Below are 19840 nucleotides of genomic sequence, written 5' to 3'. Positions count from 1 at the left end.
TCTGTTTGAGAGGGGGGTGGCCACAGGGACTGATGCACTACCTGCCTGTGTCCACTGCTCTGCCTAATGGTCACCCATTGCTTCCTGCCTGTTCAGGCGATGATTGTGCTGTGACCAGTTTACTAGTTGTTCTATCCACAATGTTCTCAGCATCACAGATGTTCCACAGTGAATTCGTCCACAGCTCCAGATGCACAATGCCATCAGTCAGGAGCTAAAGTTGGACACATTCTTGCACACATGGTCATTGGGTCCACTGGAAGTATGGAGACACAAGAGCCTGCAGACGCTGGAATCTGGAGCAAGAAAACAAGATGCTGGAGAAACTCAATGGATCAGGTAGCACCTGTGGGGGGAAATGGACAGTTGACATTTAGGGTCGAAACCTGTTTTCTTCCAAAGATGCTGCCTGACCTGCTGAGTGCCTCCAGCAGTTTGTTTTTTCACACTGGAAATCTTCCTGATTTTCCACATAGTGTGGGAGGAACATTCCATGGAGCGGAGTTCTTCTGCCATGGATTGCTCTTGGTACTCTGAATTAAGGGAGGAGCTAATTCCACTCGAAGTACAACATGCTACAATCTGAAGTCCCTCCCTTGGTGAATTAAAACAGTAACAAAAGGTAGAGATAGCCAGCTATTGCTATTTACCAGTCACCTTGAAGCCCACACTCTGAGGTTGTTAAGCTGGGGTTGTATCCTTTGGAACAGAGGAAGTTGAGGGGACACTTAATTGAGGAGCCTCAAATGAATAAGTGGCCTATTTATCTCAGCAGAAGGGTCAAAACCAAAGGCCAGAGATTTAAAGAAATCAGTGGAAGGAGAGATGGGAGGACAGGGAAATGTTTTCCCCCAGAAGGTGGTGGGTATCTGGAACTCACTGCCTGAAAGGGTGGAAGAGGTAGAAACTCTCTCCACGTTTAAACAGGCCTTCGGCCCACAATGTTGTTGACCTGTATATGTGTTGAAGAGCCGTGACCAACAGAGCCATGGACCCAGTGGAGGAAGGTGGGATTGGACCGACTAGCACAAGACAGTGAGCTGAAAGGCTTCCTCCTTTGTTGTTAGTTTCTGTGATTCTAGTGCTCCTGATTTTAATTCCAAGTGTCCATATGGACGTTGAGTGGGTGAATGGGGTCAGTAGGTTCCGACCACACCAGTTTTTCTGACCTTTGCTCCATTTTATTTCAGTGACAGATTGTTCATCTATCAATGGTTCTGTGTATGACCTCTGTGGACCTGCTTGTCCTCGATCCTGCTCCGACCTCACGGTAACTATCACCTTATCCTCTGGGCTGCAGTTCAAGAAAATATTCTTCTCTTGATGGTCAAATCAGGTTATGTTTCAAAGCCAGCATAACTGGAGTCAAACTCCACTGACTAAACCAGAACCAACTAAAGTCAACTTTCCATTGGCAAGAGTTGAAACTCCACAAACCAGAGTCTAACTCCACAGGCTGGGGTCAAATCACCACAGACAGAGGTCAAACCATGACTGATTTGGGTCAGGCTACTGTTCACTGGAGTGAAACCACCAGATGTTGGAACCAAACCACTGCTCCCTGTGCTTGATGTGTTTGTGTCCCACTGCGCATCTCTCTACATGTCACTAGTATACATGGTGTATTCACATCACTATTGTGTCTCTGTGTCTGTTACTCTTTTGTAGCACTGTATCTGGAGCTGTGAACCAGGTTGTTACTGTACAAATGGCAAAGTGTTAAATGAGAATGGAACCTCATGCGTTGATCGACAGGACTGTTCGTGTCTTGATCTAGTAACAAGAAAGAGATACCTACCGGGTATAGTCATACCTGGAGATGATGGGTGCAATAACTGGTGAGTGTCATCCTCGCACTGCCTGGTCAACAAGCCTCCCACACCCCCTCCAGAAATTGGTAAATTGGTTTATTATTGTCACATGTACTGAGGTACAGTGAAAAACATTGTTTTGCATACTGTCCATAGAGATAATTTCATTACATCAGTGCATTGAAGTAATATGAGGTAAAACAACACAGAATACAGAATAAAGTGTAACAGCTACAGAGAAAGTGCAGTGCAGGCAGACAATAAGGTGCAAGGCCATAACAAGGTAGATTGTGAGGTCAAGGGTCCATCTTATCGTACTAGGGGACGATTCAATATTCTTATAACAGTGGGATAGAAGCTGTCCTTGAGCCTGGTGGTAGGTGCCTTCAGGCTTTTGTATCTTCCGCCTGATGGAAGGGGGAGAAGAGAGAATGTCTGTGGTGGGTGGGGTCTTTGATTATGCTGGCTGCTTTACCGAGGCAGTGAGAAGTGTAGACAGAGTCCATGGAGGGGAGGTTGGTTTCCATGATGTGCTAAGCTCTGTCCACAACTGTGCAGTTTCTTGCGGTCATGGGCAGAGCAGTTGCCATACCAAGCTGTGATGCATCCAGATAGAATGCTTTCTGTGGTGCATCGATTAAAAATTGGTGAGGGTCAAAGGGGACATGACAAATTTCTTCAGCCTCCTGAGGAAGTAGAGGTGCTGGTGAGCTTTCTTGGCCGTGGCATCTATGTGTTTGGACCAGGACAGGCAATTGGTGATGTTCATTCCCAGGAACTTGAAGCTCTTAACCCTCTCGACCTCAGCACCGTTGATGTAGACAGGTGCATGTACGCCGCCCCTTTTCCTGAAGTCAATAACGAGCTCTTTTGTTTTGCTGACATTGAGGGAAAGGTTGTTGTCATGACACCATGTCTCCACAGGCTCTCTATGTACATCAATGCTTCTAAGGGTCCTGCCATTTACTGAATGTTTTCCTCTTGCATTTGACCTCCCAAAATGCAATTCCTCACACTTGTCTGGAAGAAACTCCATCTGCCATTTCTCTGCCCAAATTTCCAACTGACCGATATATTGCTGTGTCATTTGACAACATTCCTCACTATCCACATCCACCAAGGTTCTACCACGTTATTTGAAATCAGACCATCTGATATCTTCAGGATATTAGCAATGTCTTCCACAGTGAAGAATGTAGAACAGTACAGCACAATACAGGCCCTTAAGCCCACAGTGTTGTGCTGACCTTTAAACCTCACCTGAGACTATCTAACCCCTTCCTCCCACATATCCCTTTATTTTAAATTCCTCCATATGCTTATCTAGGAATCTCTTGAATTTGACCAATGTACCTGCCTCCACCACCACCCCAGGCAGTGCATTCCATGCCCCAACCACTCTCTGGGTAAAAAACCTTCCTCTGATATCTCCCTTGAACTTCCCACCAATTACTTTAAAGCCATGCCCTACTTTAAAGGCTGACGCAATAAATCTATTCAATGTTTCTGCCCGTTCTTTCTTTGCAGTTATTCATTCACCACCCTCGTTCTCTAGAGGACCTACGTTTACCTTACCCACCCTCTTACTATTTACATGTACACAAAAACTTTTACTGTTTTTTTTATACTACCATAGAACCATACAGCACAAAACAGGCCCTTCGGCCCACCGTGTCATGCCATCCATCAGACCACCCTCACACTACCTAACCCCTTCCTCCCGCATATCCCTCTATCCCACGTTCCTCCATATGCCTATCCAACAAGCTCTTGAACCTGTTCAATGTATCTGCCTCCACCACCACCCCAGGCAGTGCATTCCATGCACCAACCACTCTTTGGGTGAAAAACCTCTCTCTGACATCTCCCCTGAACTTCCCACCCATAACCTTAAAGCCATGACGTCTCATCTTGAGCATTGGTGCCCTGGGAAGGAGGTGCTGACTGTCTACTCTATCTATTCCTTTCAATATTTTATATACCTCTATCATGTCACCTCTCATCCTCCTCCTTTCCAGTGAATAAAGCCCTAGCACCTTAAGCCTCTCCTCATATTCAATACTCTCCAATCCAGGCAGCATCCTGGTAAATCTCCTCTGCACCCTCTCCAACGCCTCCACATCCTTCCTATAATGAGGCGACCAGAACTGAACACAGTACTCTAAATGTGGCCTAACTAGAGTTTTGTAAAGCTGCATCATAACCTCACGGCTCTTAAACTCAATCCCACGACTTACGAAAGCCAACATCCCATTGGCCTTCTTAACTGCTCTTTCCACCTGTGAGGCAACTTTCAATGAACTGTGAATATGAACCCCCAGATCCCTCTGCTCCTCCACACTGCCAAGTACCTTGCCGTTTACCCTGTACTCTGCCCTGGAGTTTGTCCTTCCAAAGTGTACCACCTCACACTTCTCTGGATTGAACTCCATCTGCCACTTGTCAGCCCAGCTCTGCATCCTATCAATATCCCTCTGTAAGCTCCGACAGCCCTCCACACTATCCACAACACCGTCTATCTGAGTGTCGTCCGCAAACTTACTAACCCAGCCCTCCACCCCCTCATCTAAGTCATCTATAAATATCACAAAAAGTAGAGGTCCCAGAACCAATCCCTGCGGGACACCACTAGTCACTGCCCTCCAATCCGAGGGCACTCCTTCCACCACAACCCTCTGCTTTCTACATGCAAGCCAATTCCTAATCCACACAGCCAAGCTTCCTTGGATCCCTTGGCCTCTGACCTTCTGAAGAAGCCTACCATGAGGAACCTTATCAAATGCCTTACTAAAACCCATGTAAACCACATCCACTGCACTGCCCTCATCAATCTTCCTGGTCACCTCCTCAAAGAACTCTATCAGGCTTGTGAGGCAAGATCTTCCCTTCACAAAGCCATGCTGGCTGTCCCTAATCAGTCCATGATTCTCAAGGTGTTCATAAATCCTATCCCTTAGAATCCTTTCTAACAGCTTACCCACCACAGACGTGAGGCTCACCGGTCTATAATTCCCTGGCCTATCCCTATTACCTTTTTTGAACAAGGGGATCACATTCGCAACCCTCCAATCCTCCGGCACCACCCCCGTAGACAACGAGGACTCGATCCTTACCAGCGGTTCAGCAATCTCCTCCCTCGCCTCTCGAAGCAGCCTGGGGAAAATCCCGTCAGGCCCCGGAGATTTATCTGTCTTAATATTATTTAACAACTTCAACATATCCTCTCTCTTGATATCAACAACCTCGAGAACATTACTCCTACCAGCACTCCCTTCCGCATCATCAAGACCCCTCTCCCTGGTGAATACCGAAGAGAAGTACTCATTGAGAACTTCTCCCACTTCTGTCACCTCCAGGCAAATTCTCCCACCTTTGTCCTTAATCGGACCTACCTTCACCCGAGCCATCCTCCTACCCTTCACGTACTTGAAAAAGGCCTTGGGATTTTCCTTAACCCTACTCGCCAAAGCCTTTTCATGTCCCCTTCTAGCTCTCCTCAGCCCTTTCTTAAGTTCCTTCCTTGCTACCCTATATTCCTCACGGGCCCTGTCTGAACCTTGCTGCTTATACCTCACGTATGTTACCTTCTTCTCCCTAACAAGTCGTTCCACCTCTCTCGTCACCCACGGTTCCTTCACCCTGCCATTCCTTCTCTGCCTCACCGGGACATATTTATCCCTAACATCCTGCATAAGATCCCTGAATATCAACCACATCCCCATGGTACATTTTCCTTCAAAAAGGACATCCCAATTTACACTCCCAAGTTCTCTCCTTATAGCCTCGTAGTTAGCCCTTCCCCAATTGAAAAACCTCTTGTCCTCTCTGCACCTGTCCCTGTCCATGACAATTTTAAAGGTTATGGAGCAATGGTCACTGTCCCCCAAATGCTCACCCACCAATAGATCCTTCACCTGTCCCGGTTCATTTCCTAAAACTAGATCTAACATGGCATTCCCTCTTGTCGGCCTGTCAACATACTGCGTCAGGAATCCCTCCTGGACACACTTAACAAATTCTGTCCCATCTAAACCTTTGGCACTAAGCAGGTTCCAGTCTATATTTGGGAAGTTGAAGTCTCCCATTATAATAACCCTGTTATTTCTGCTTCTTTCCAAACACTGCCTGCCAATCTTCTCCTCTATATCTCTACTGCTACCAGGGGGCCTATAGAATACTCCTAGTAGAGTAACTGCTCCTTTCTTGTTCCTTAACTCCACCCATACGGACTCTAGAGATGATCCTTCTACAACATCCTTCTTTTCCACAGCCGTAACAGTGTCCCTGACCAGTATCGCCTCTTCTCCCCCCTTCCCTATCCCTCTTAAAACACCGAAAACCAGGAATATTCAATAATCACTCCTCTCCTGACGTCAGCCACGTCTCAGTAATAGCCACGATATCATAGTCCCCCATACTTATCCAAGCCCTCAGTTCACCCCCCTTATTCCTGACACTTCTTGCATTTAAGTAAACACACTTCAGTCTATCTACCTTACTACTTTTACAGCCTGTATTCTGCTTCTCCTTCCCCAAAGCCTCTCTACCTGTTTGATCTAACTTTTCCCCATTCCCTTCTTCCTCTGACCTACTCCTCCAGTTCCCTTCCCCCTCACAAACTAGTTTAAACCCTCCTGTACCACCCTAGCAAATCTCGCCGCAAGGATATTGGCTCCCTTCTGGTTCGGGTGTAACCCGTCCTCTCTGTACAGGTCCCACCTTCCCGAGAAGAGATCTCAATGATCCAGAAATCTGAAACCCTCCCTCCTGCACCAACTTCTCAGCCACACATTTATCTGCCACCTCCTCCTATTCCTACCTTCACTATCACGTGGCACTGGCAGCAATCCCGAGATTGCTACCGTTGAGGTCCTGTTCCTCAATTTTCTGAATTTTACTACATGTAAGTTTTTTCAAAATTCATTTTCTCCCTTTTTAGGAGTTTTTTTTTTAGCCCTTTCCTGCTGAATCCTGAAACTTCAGTCCCCTGTTCTACCACAGCCCTCGCCACTTTGTGTACCCTGGTTTTCAATTTAACGTTATCCTCCTTTGTTAACCACGATTGTGCCCCCTTCTCATGCAGTCCCTCTATGATTGAGATAAACTCTTGCTGAGCATCATAGACTGACTGTTTGAGTACCTGCCACCTTCCTCTACTGACTTATAATTGCCCTCATTTAAATGGAAGACACAGGTTATGGACCTGTGTGTTCATCCACAAACTGCATTTGGAATTCTATCATGTTGTGGTCCCTACACCATAGGGGTCTTCAACCACAAGATCCCTTACCAATTCTTCCTCATTACACAACATAGAACACTACAGCACAGTACAGGTTCATTGGCCCACGTTGTTGTGCCGACATTTTATCCTGCTCTAAGATCTATCTCCCACATAGCCCCCTATTTTTCTATCATTCATGTGGCTATCTAAGAGTCTCTTATATGTCCCTAATGTATCTGCCTCCACCACCACTGCCAGCAATATGTTCCACGCACCCACCACTGTGTGGGGGAAAAAAGAACTTGCCTCTGACATTCCTTTCAACTGCTTATCCTTCCTCACAGTCTTTTTACACTCTGCATCTACTTGTACACTAAATGCACCAACCTCTGACCTATCACTCTGGTTTCCATCCCCCTGCCAAACTAGTTTAAACCCTCCCCAACAGTTCTAGTAAACCTGCCCGCAAGAAGATTGGTCCCCCTCCAGTTCAGGTGTAACCCGTTCCTTTTGTACAGGTTGTACCTTCCCAGAAGAGATCCCAATGATCCACAAATCTGAAACCCTGTCCCCTGCACTAACTCCCCAGCCACACATTCATCTACCAAACCAACCTATTCTTACCCTCACTGGCATGTGGCACAGGCAGCAATCCAGAGATTACTACCCTTGAGGTCCTGCTTTTCAGCTTCCTACCTAACTCCCTATATTCCCTCTTCAGGACCTCATCTCTTTTCCTACCTATGTCATTGGTACCAATATGTACCATGACCTCTGACTGTTCACCCTCCCCCTTCAGAATGCTGTGGACCTGATCTGAGACGCCCCTGACCCTGGCACCCAGGAGGCAACATACCATCCAGGAGTCTCTTTCACATCCACAGAATCTCCTGTCTGCCCCCCTTACTATGGAATCCCCTATCACTACCGCTCTCCTCTTCTCCCCCCTTCCCTTCTGCACCACATGATCAGGCTCAGTGGCGGAGACCTGGTCACTGCAGCTTTCCCCTGGTAGACTCCCACCCCACTCCCCCAACAGTATCCAAAGCGGTATACCTGTTATTGAGGGGAACAGCCACAGGAGTACTCTGCACTACCTGCCTATTCTCTGTCCTTCTCCTGACAGTCACCCAGCTACCTGCCTCCTGCAGCCTCAGAGTGACTGCCTCCCTGTAGCTCATGTCTATGAACTCTTTGTTCTTCCGTAGGAGCCAAAGGTCATCCAGTTGCAGCTCCAGTTCCCTAACATGGTCTGTAAGGAGCTGCAGCTGGATGCACCTCGTGCAGATGTAGTTATCAGGGAGACTGGATGTCTCCCAGAACTCCCACATCTAACAAGTTGAACACACCACTGACCCTGGAGCCATTCTAATTACTCTGGCCTGGCACCAAAGGAAAAATCAAAGAAAAAGAAACTTACCAGAGACTTACCTTCACCTCTTGAGCCAAAGCCTCAGTCCCCCACTCTAACCCTGTCCATTGCAACAATGGCTGCTCCCAAAATGGCTGCTCTACTGCTACCTGCCTTCCTTTTATTTGCTGCTGTTAATAAGCCAATCAACTGGTAACAATTTGCAAATGTACCTCGCTTAGACTCTTGCAAGGTGAAACTCACAAGCACCCGCACAGAGATTCTCCCCTTTTCAAAGGTCCCACTCCAAATCTGGCTCCAACTCCCAACTCTGCAAGGTGAAACTCACATCCAAAATAGCCTGTCCCCAGGTACAGTCCACACATACTGCTCGAAAAATCAAATCCTGACACATTCCACAAATTCTTCTTCTCCAGTACTCTCGCCAGTATGGTTCATCCCATCAATGTATGGGTTAACCTCTCCCATGATATTTGCCGTTCCCTTCAAACACGTGCTTTTATTTCCCTATTTATCTCAGATGTATTGAGAGGTCACATTGTGGGGGTCTGTCGACCACTCCCATCTGTGTCTTCCTTCCCCTGCTGTTCCTGACTTCAGCCTCAACTGATTCCACATCACTGTCCACTGCCTCTATATCACAACTCAGCACTGCTCTGGTACCTCCTTGATGAAGGACACCACCCCATTTCCTTTCACCTTTAGAACATCACTACAATGTTACTACAATCCTGTAATAGATATGATGGTGTCTTTCTATGACAAGTCCATGCTACCTTTCATTTATTATTGAGGATGAGAAGACAGTGGTCAGGGCCTTGGTAAATCCTCCCAGACAACACTGCTTGTTTTCCTGCCAAGATCACTCCCGTCTTTCCACATTGGCACCACCCTTTTCTCCAGTGAAGACAGATTCACGGTCCAGCTTTAGTTCTCTAGCCTCAAAAGAAGACAATTGTGGAGTTCCACAGCCTGGAAGGAGGCGATTCAGATGACCCCCTCTCTTCAGTTCCTGTGTGCTCGTCCACGAAGAGAGTTTCTCTTCCAACACGCTCTCAGACAGTGAGTTTGATCTCAGTGCATAGAACAGCGCAGAACAGGCCCTTCAGTCCCGATGTGCCAAACTAATTCAGCTAATGACACCTAATCCCTTGCCTGCACATGGTCCATATCCCTCCATTCTCTGCAAGTGGTGGTATTTCCTATTGCCCTTGTCCTTGTTAGAGGTAGAGGTTATGGGTTTGGGAGGTGCTGTTGGAGTAGCCTCGGTGACCAATTGCACCTTCACCAGCTGGAATTCTGTGATTCAAGAAGATGATTCACCAACACCTTCTCAAGAGCCATTAGGGATGGACAATAAAGGTTGACCTTGTCAGTGACACCCAGATACCAGAAATTAATAACTGCAAACATTTGACTGAGAGAGTTGTTCACAGGTAAAAGAGGTGTCTGAGCAATTGTCCATGTTCTTTTACATTTTAACTGAGTGAGTCACGAGATTGTTGTGAAGTCAGTATTGCCAGCTCATTGCTCGGTCTGGGAAGGGAAAGCTGCTTCAAGGTCTACTGTTTGGATGCAATTTGGTTCTAACATCTACTATCTCTTGGTTTCAGTTCCTGTGTGGAGGGTGAACTGATTTGCACCAATCACCCCTGTGCTGGTAAGTATGTGCACTGGCCTGAGGTCTGTGGTACGTGGCTGACCAGTGAAACAATTGGCAGCAAGGTGATGGTAATGGCTTTTCCAAATGACACTGTGAAAAGGCAGTCTGTATGGTTTCATGAAGGGAAGTTGAGAAATCTGATGGATTTTTTTGAAGATACAGTATAACCAGCAGAGTAGATAATAGGGAACCAGTGGGTGAAGTATGTCTGTAATTTCAAAAACCATGATATAGTCATGGAGTCATAGAACCATACAGCTCAGAAGCAGGCCCTTCAGCCCACCTCGTCCATGCTGACCATGATACCTGTCTACACTGATCTCATTTTGCCTACATTAGGCCCATATTCCTCTACTTTCTTATCCAAGTACCTGTCTAAATGCCTTTTGAACTGTCATCTCTGACAAAAAGGTTACATGAAGTAAGGACTCAAAGGGTTGGAGATAACACATTAGCAAGGAAAGAGGATCAGTTAAAGGACTGAAAAAAGAATGGGAGGTTGGTAGATTCTTATCAGTGTGTATCACAGACATCATACTGAATCTTCAGTTCTTCAGAATTTGTACTAAAGAAAATAAAACACTGCAAATAAGAAACAGAAGATCTTGGAAACAGCAGGTCAGGCCGCATCTGTAGAAAGAGAAACACTTATTCAGAACTTGGAAAGAGAGAAGACAAAGTTATTAGTTGCTAAGGAGGAAGGAATATCTGTTATCGGGTGAGACCAGATAGGTTAATGTGGCAGTTAGGAGCACTGTCATGTTGTGATGCTAATTACAGGACTGTGGGACATGCCCAGCAGCCCAGGGTATTCTAGTTGAGAGAGAAGAATTGAGCCAAAATTGCAGACGGCTGACAGGCAGAAACAGCCAGTTCTGATGCAGACAGGAAGAACAGAGTTACCTAAAGCTAGAGAATTTGATTCTGAGTCCAGAAGGCTGCAACGTGCCCAGTCAGAAGATGAGGTGTTGTTACCCAAGCTTATGTTGCTTCTGGTTATAATGGGACAGACAGAGAGGTCAATGTGGGAGTGGATGGAGAAAAAGTGGCAGGCAACCAGGATCTCACCTGTGGATTGAATGCAGCTGCTCTACAAAGCAACTACTCTATCGTGCTTGGTTTTATATCCATGATTTAGATGAGAAGACAGAACAAGATGTATCAAAATTGGCAAATGATACAAATCTAAATGGGAGAGTGAACTCTGAGGAGGATGCAGAGGGAATGTGGACAGGTCAGTAAGTTGGCAGCACAGTGCCATATGAAGTGGAAAAGGCAGTCTGTTTCACTCTGGTAGTGAGGATAGAAAGATAGTAGGTCTTTAACTGGTGAGTACCACATTTTCACCGCAGTAGACACGGTCTTCTCCCTAGTAAAACAGATACTGTAGGTACTATAGTGGTATAACATTAACTGCATATTACACATACCACACACATGTAAGTTGCTCACCACATTCGGTTATAATTTACTTGGTCTGCTTGCTCATCAAAAATGGTCAAACACAGTCAGTAATGCCGTTCTATCTTAGTATTTGTAAAGAGACTTGTACACATACAAAACATTACTCCCCATTTTTTGAAAGAAAACGTTTGCAATCTACCCATTACCTTGATTTTCAAGTTAAATTTACATATTGCACTTGAACTTATTGATTAAATCTTTGGAGAAGTTTCCATGGTCTCTGGGATCTTACAGATACTGAAAGTATTCAACAAGGAAGTGAAAGCTGAGTGAGGAGTCAGCCACTCAGGAAGAGATGGAAAGACAACACTTCACCGAGGGGATGATGAATCTGTACAATTCCCTGCCCAAGAGGGATGTGGAAGCTCAATTGCTGAGTATATAAAAAAAGTAGCAAGGAAGTTAAGGGATAGAACTGGAAAGTGGCGCTGAGGTGTAAGATCAGCCGTGATGTTACAAAGTCATAGAGTCGTACAGTAAAGGAACAGGCCCTTCAGCCCGCCATGCCAACTATCAAGTAACCCACTTACATCAGTCCCGTTTATCAGCATTTAGCTTGTAGTTTTCTATGAGTTGTCAGTTCAAGTGCTTGTCTGGATAAAATGAATGATAGGGCCCTAAGGAGTATCAAAGAACAGAAGGACATTAGTGTTCAAGTCCAAAGATCCATGAAGGTGGCAGCAGAGGTAGTAAAGATGGCATACAGAATGCTAGCCTTCATTAGCTGGGTATAGAATTTAGGAAGGTTATGATACATCTTTATAAAGCATTGGTAAGGCCACATCTGGAATATTGTATGTACATATGGTCACCACAGTATAGAAAGGACATAATTGCTCTGGAGAGGGTGCAGAGGAGATTCATCAGGACGTTGCCTGGGATGGAGTGTCTCCATGTAAGGAGAGACTGGATGAACTGAGTTTGTTTTCCTCGGAGCAGAGGAGGCTGAGGGGAGACCATAGCGTTACAGAGGATGGAAACAGGCCCTTCAGCCCAACTCGTCCATGCCGATCAATTTGCCTACTGAGCTAGTCCCATTTGCCTGCATTTGGCCCATATCCCTCTAAAGCTTTCCTATCCATGTACCTGTCCAAATGCTTCTTAAACATTGTAATTGTACCCACCTCTACCACTTCCTCGAGTGGTCCGTTCCACATACCCACCACCCTCCATGTGAAGAAGTTGCCCCTCAGGTCCCCTTTCAATCTTTCCCCTCTTACCTTAAACCTGTGCTCTCTAGTGGAGGGGTAAATTCCTGCAGATGACAGTAGTAACCCATGCTCCATAGCAGAGGAATCTATAACCAGAGACCATAAGTTTAAAGGAAGGAATCAGAGATTTCAAGGGGTTAAACGGAAGAGTTGTTTTCACCCAAAGGGTGGTTGGAATTCAGAATGCTTTGCATGGGAGGTTGGTGGTGGCAGAGACTTTCACAACATTTCAGTATCGAGATGAACATTTGAATCACCAAGGCAGAGAATGCTGCTAAATGGGATTGGTGTAAATAAGTACTGATAGGTGGCATGGGATTGGTGGGCTGATGGGCCTTTTTCTACGTATTTTCAGCTTTAGTCTAATCAATTGAAATTATTTGAGCTAAATTGAAAAGGTCACAATTACAATTATAGAGGGAGGTTCCCACTTGCAGTACCTTGTTTACCAGCTCACCTGAAACTACAAGCTTCAACTAAAAACCAGCCAGCAAGTATTTAACTGTAAATTAGCATCAACTATTAACAGGATAAATTTGACAGGATAAATTTGACAAAATAAATATACAGTTACCCTCACTCACCAAAGCCTGCAGTATGACCCCACTGCATTCTGAGAACCAAAGTGGAAAAACTACACGAAGATCTGTCATGTGGAAAATGTTAGAATCTATTATTAAAAACAAAATATCAAGGCACTTAGAAAAATTCAAGGTAATCAGGCAAAGGCAATGTGGTTTTGTGAAAGGGAGATCATGTCCTTTGAATAGATGAGCTGTGGTAAAGGGGAACTGTTTATATTACATCCTTTAGATTTCCAGAGACATTTGATAAGGTGCCACGTCAAAAGTTATTGTGGAAAATAAAAGCTCATGGTGTAGGAGGTAACACATTGGATTGGATGGAAGATTGGCTGACAAACAAAGAAGGGCAAAAATAATCAATGCTGGGGCTCAACTATTTACAATTTATATAAGTGGACGAAGACACCAAAGGTGCAGCTGCTGAATTTGTTGCTGACAAAAAGATAGATGGAGAAATACACTGTGAGGAGGACATAATGGGATAGAGATTGATTTTCACCTTGCAGAGTCAGGAGTTGGAGCGGGACCTTTGAAAAGAGGTGAGTTTCTGTGCGTGTGCTTGTGAGTTTCACTTTGCAACAGTCTAAACAAGGCACGTTTGCAAATTGTTACCAGTTGATTGGCTGATTAACAGGACGAAATAAAAGGAAGGTAGGTCCTGTATAAGCCGAGCGACCATTGTTGCAGTGGGCCGGTGTTAGAGTGGGGGACTGAGGCTTCGGCGAGAAGAGGCGAAGGTAAGTTTCTTTCTTTGGGGTTCCCTTTAGTACCAGGTCAGAGTAGTTAGAATGGCTCCAGGGTCAGTGGTGTGTTCATCTTGTGAGATGTGGGAGTTCTGGGAGGCATCCAGTCTCTCTGATAACTACATCTGCACGAGGTGCATCCAGCTGCAGCTCCTTACAGACCGGGTTAGGGAACTGGAGCTGCAACTGGATGACCTTTGGCTCCTACGGAAGAACAAGGAGTTCATAGACATGAGCTACAGGGAGGCAGTCACTCTGAGGCTGCAGGAGGCAGGTAGCTGGGTGACTGTCAGGAGAAGGATGGAGACTAGGCAAGAAGTGCAGAGTACCCCTGTGGCCGTTCCCCTCAATAACAAGTATACCACTTTGGATACTGTTGGGGGGGGGGGGGGAAACGACCTACCAGGGAAAAGCCGCAGTGACCAGGTCTCTGGCACTGAGCCAGGTTGTGTGGCACAGAAGGGAAGGAGGCAGAAGAGGAGGGTGGTAGTGATAGGGGGTTCCATAGTGGGGGGGGGGGGGGCAGACAGGAGATTTTGTGGACATGAAAGACACTCCCGGATGGTATGTTTCCTCCCGGGTGCCAGGATCAGAGATGTCTTGGATTGGGTCCACAGCATTCTGAAGAGGGAGGGTGAACAGTCAGAGGTCGTGGTACGTATTGGGTCCAGTGATATAGGTAGGAAAAGAGATGAGGTCCTGAAGAGGGAATATAGGGAGTTAGGTAGGAAGCTGAAAAGCAGGACCTCAAGGGTAGTAATCTCTGGATTGCTGCCTGTGCCACATGCCAGTGAGGGTAAGAATAGGTTGATTTGGCAGATGAATGTGTGGCTGAGGAGTTAGTGCAGGGGACAGGCTTTCAGATTTGTGGATCATTGGGATCTCTTCTGGGGAAGGTACGACCCGTACAAAAGGAACAGGTTACACCTGAACTGGAGGGGGACCAATATTCTTGCGGGCAGGTTTGCTAGAATTGTTGGGGAGGGTTTAAGCTAGTTTGGCAGGGGGATGGGAACCAGAGTGATTGGTCAGAGCTTGCTTCATTTAGTGTGTAAGTAGATGCAGAGTGTAGAAAGGATAGGCCTTTGAAAGGGCAGAATTGCAGTCAGTTGGATGGGTTGAAGTGTGTCTGCTTTAATGCAAGAAGTATCAGGAACAAGGGTGATGAACTCAGAGCGTGGGTAAGTACATGGAACTATGACGTGGTGGCTATTACAGAGACTTGGCTGTCCAAAGGGCAGCAATGGCTGCTGGATATTCCGGAGTTTGGATGTTTCAAAAGGGATGGGGGTGGAGGTAAAAGAGGTGAGGGAGTGGCTTTGCTGATCAGGGTCAGTGTCACAGCTGTAGAATGGGTGGACGTCCTGGAGGATCGTCCACTGAGTCAGTGTGGGTGGAAGTCAGAAACAGGAAGGGAGCAATCACTCTATTGGGAGTATTGTAGTGAGTTCCAGATATCAACAAGTTCCAGATCTCTGTGTAAAGAAAATTACCCCTCAGATCCCCTTTTAAAACTCACATTAAACCCTGTGTCATCTGAGCTGTTGGGCAAAAATAAAAAGGAATGAGGTGAATTGGAGAGATCTTTCAAAATACTGGCATGAACATGATGATCTGGTTTGGTATTGTCACTTCTGTGGTAGGATATTTAAAAGGTACTTGGACAGGTACGTGGATAGGAATGGGACAATGCAGGCAAATTGGACCGGCTTAGATGGGCATCTTGGTCAGCAAGGACCAGTTGGGCTGAAATGCCCGTTTCTGTGCTGTATAACTGTAGAGCTTTGATCTGATCTATTGGTTGTGAGATCACTGTGTGTGTAGTCTCTGTGCTGTAGTTTCGCTGGGCTGACAGCTCACATTTTTCCACTCACATTGGCTATAATGATAAGGTGTTTTCCTCTCTGCAGTGGATGGAGAATGGTGTCCCTGGTCTCCATGGACACCTTGCTCCAAAACATGTGGTGCGGAGTCGACTTCACGGTACCGTTCCTGCGCCTGTCCAGAGCCACGGAACAATGGAACAATGTGTGAGGGAACGGAACAAGTTCATGGAAACATTGGCCTGCAAATCGCCATGGAACGCTGCCCCTCTGTGTCCTTCTGCCCAGGTACCTATGAGGATTCATCATGAAGGAGCAAAGGAAGATTTCAGAAAGCCTGGGGCAAGAGGGTGGATGATTAAAGTGGGCAAATCAGTGGGGATTTGATACTCTGACTGTGGAACAGGGGTAGGAATGGAATGTGTGTGTGAGAGAGATAGGAATGGAACGTGGAGAGCTGACAGAGGAAAGAGAAGGGGCCAGGCAGAAGAAGAATAATTCTGGTGAGAGACAAAAAGAAATAGGAGAGCGATAGAGATGGGGAGGAGTGTTGGCAGAGTGAGGAGCCAGGTAACGGAGGAAGAGGGACGGGGGGGAAGAGAAGAGAGGGAAAGACACGTAGAGAGAGAAAGTGGAGCAGGGAGACGCGAGTGAGACAGATCACTATATTACCATACTGGTTGTGCATGGACTGACTCTCTGCACCGGTGTTTGCTTTCTACCCTTGCAGTGGACGGTGCCTGGAGTCCATGGTCAGTGTGGTCAGAGTGTGATGGATGTGTGGGTGTGTCAGTGCGAGCCCGGAGGTGTAACAGTCCACCACCACGATTTGGAGGCTCACAGTGTCCAGGCGAGGCCGAGCAGAGCCGAGCGTGTCACAACAATTCCACTCTGTGCACAGGTCTGTACAAATCACTCATGGGGAGGGGGGGGGGGCACGTGTAGACAGGAGAGCTGGACAAAGGGAGGGAGAGAGACCAAAGCCCAAAAAACTTACCTGTGCTTAGTTTCCAGAGTAAGAATCAAAATCAGGTTTATTATCACTGACTTGTATGATGTGAAATCTGTTGTTTTGCTGCAGCAGTACAGCACAAAGACATAAAAATCTATAAATTACAAAAATAAGTAAATAATGTAATTAAAATAAGGAATAACGAGGTAATGTTCATGGACCATTCAGAAATCTGATGGCAGAGGAGAAGCAGCTGTTCCTGAATTGTTGAGTGTGGGTCTTCAGGCTCCTCCCAAAATGTAGAAGAAGAGGGCATGTCTGGATGGCGCAGGTCCTTATGATGGATAATGCTTTCTGGAGGCACCACCTCTTTAAGATGTCCTCAGTGGTAGGGAGGGTTGTGCCTGTGATGGAGCTGGCTGAGTCCACAACCCTCTGCAGCCTCTTGCGATCCTGTGGATTGGAGCCTCCATACCAGGTGGTGATGCAACCATTCAGAATGCTCTCCACCATACATCTGTAGAAATTTGTAAGAGTCTTTAATGACACACCAAATGTCTTCAAGCACCTAATGAAATAGACCCACTGGCATGCCTTCTTCATGATTACATCAGTGAGTTGGGCCCAGGATAGATCCTCCGAGATGTTGATGCCCAGGGACTTGAAGCTGCTCACCCTTTCCACCGCTGACTCCTCAATGAGGACTGGTGTGTTTTCTCCTGATTTCCCCTTCCTGAGGTGTTCAATCATTGGTCTTGCTTATGTTGAGTGTGAGGTCATTGTGACACCACTCAACCAGCTGATCCATCTCATTCCTGTAAGCCTCCTTGTTGCCATCTGAGCAACATCTGAACAACATTTTGAAAAGCACTCTCAAGAGGTCATTCCAAAATAAGCAGCACTGTTGCAATACTGGGAGTGTTGCAGGCATGCTTGTTGCTCCAGTGTGGGAAGGTGCAGGCAGAGTCACCACAGGGTGATGTTGGGGGATCTGCTCAGGCTTCTGAAGGGCAGTGGAGCAGGAAGCAGCCTCCCTGTGAAAGAAAACGCAATCTCTGTCCCTCTCACTGTGTCTCTCTCTCTCTCACCTTCTCTCTTTCTCATTTTCACTTTGTCTTTATTTCTCTTTTTCCCTCTTTCAAAAACACAAGAGGGCAGGAGTACGTGACTTGGCCCCTCAAGCCTGACCTGCCATTCAATGTGATAATGGCTGATCTATGCTGGCCTCAACTCGTCTTCTGTGCCAGTTCCCAATAACCTTCAGTTCCTCAATCTTTCAAATATTTATTTATCTCCACCTTTAAATACCTCTGATCCAGCCTCCACCACCCTCAGGTCAGAGAATTCCAGAGATTCACCATATCTGAGAGAAATTTCTGTGCATTTAAATGACCAGTCCCTTATCTTGTAATTATGTCCTCTTGTGCGTAACTCTATTACTAGTGAAAACACCTCAACATCTACCCTATCAAGCCCCCTTAGGACCTTGTGTGTTTGAATGTCACCCCTCATTCTTCTGAACTCCAAGGAATAGAGCCCCAAACTGTCCAGCCTCTTTTGATAGGACAGCCCTCTCATCCCAGGAGTTACCCTGGGGAATCTCTTTTGGACTTCCCCCAGTGCTACTATACTTATTTTTCAGTAAGGTGACCAAACCTGTGCACGGTGCTCCAGGTGAGGCCTCGCCAACACACTGTAAAACTGGAACAAAAACTCCCTGTTCTTAAACCCCAACCTCTTTGCAATAAAGGACAACATGCTGTTTGCCTTTTTAAAACTTTATTTAAACAGCAGGGCCACAGACCCTTCTGGCCCAATGACCCCACACCGCCCAATTACACCCATGTTAACCTGCTAACCCGTGCGTCTTTGGAATGTGGGAGGAAACCGGAGCACCCGGAAGAAACCCACGCAGACATGGGGAGAACGTACAAACTCCTTACAGACAGCGGCCAGAATTGAACCCCAATCACTGGTGCTGTAATAGTGTTACGCTAACAGCTATGCTACTGTGCTGCCCTTCTTAACTACTTGTTGGACCTTAAATTTTATTTACAGCATGATAATAGGCCCTTTCGGCCCAACGAGTCCACGCCGCCCATTTTAAACCCCAAATTAACCTACCCGTACATCTTTAGAATGTGGGAGGAAACTGAAACACCCGGAGGAAACCCACGCAGACACAGGAGAACGTACAAACTCCTTACAGACAGCGACGGGAATCGAACCCCGATCGCTGGGGCTGTAATAGTGTCGCAATAACCGCTGCACTTTGTGTTTCATGTGTGTAACTTTTTGTGTTTCATGCACTAGAACACTGAGATCCCTCTGGACTTCACTCACTTTTAGTCTGTCCCCATTTAGATAATAATCTACCTTTTGATTCCCCTTACTGAAGTGCATGACTTCACACTTCCTCACATTAAACTCCATTTGCTGTGTTCACTCAATTGATCTATATCCCATTGCAGAATCAGTGTCTCACCACATGTCCTTGCACCAATTTTCATATCTATCAACTGTCCCTGTCACATCTTCAAAGAATTCAAGCACATTTTTCAAATATTATTCACCTTTTAGAAAACCATGTTGGCAAGGTTTGATTATATTTCAGCTTTTCTAAATGATCTGTTATTTTCTCTTTAATTATTGACTCTAACACCTTGCGAACAATAGATGTTAAACTAACAGGCTATGGTTTTCTTTTCAACAAGGGAATCGGGTTTGCTATTTTCTAATCTTCTGGCACCCTCCCAGAATATAATGAGTTTTAAAAATCTCAGCAGCCACTTCCTTTAAAACCCTCAGATGCAAACCATTAAGTCCTGGTGATCTGTCTGCCTTTAGCCTGGTGAGTTTCTCTAATGGGAGAGAAGGGTTAGATAGATCTTAGAACTGGATGAAATGTCGGCACAACATTGTGGGCCAAAGGGCCTGTACTGTGTTATGTTCTATGTAATACTTCATCCTCTTGTGATTGGGATGTTTATAGG

At 46.1% G+C, this 19840-nt stretch overlaps 1 protein-coding gene across 1 annotated transcript in view; it reads left to right on the top strand.

Moving 5' to 3' along the window:
- Positions 1–19840, top strand: part of sspo (SCO-spondin) — a 358698-nt gene that overhangs the window by 158511 nt on the left and 180347 nt on the right. Inside the window, 5 exon segments of the mRNA XM_052023421.1 lie at positions 1191–1270; positions 1669–1838; positions 10021–10067; positions 15983–16183; positions 16626–16796. Of these exon segments, the coding sequence (XP_051879381.1) occupies positions 1191–1270; positions 1669–1838; positions 10021–10067; positions 15983–16183; positions 16626–16796 (669 nt within the window).

The sequence above is a fragment of the Pristis pectinata genome, chromosome 9 (assembly GCF_009764475.1).
Source record: "Pristis pectinata isolate sPriPec2 chromosome 9, sPriPec2.1.pri, whole genome shotgun sequence".
NCBI lineage: Eukaryota > Metazoa > Chordata > Chondrichthyes > Rhinopristiformes > Pristidae > Pristis > Pristis pectinata.
This window is presented reverse-complemented; position numbering and strand designations above follow the sequence as displayed.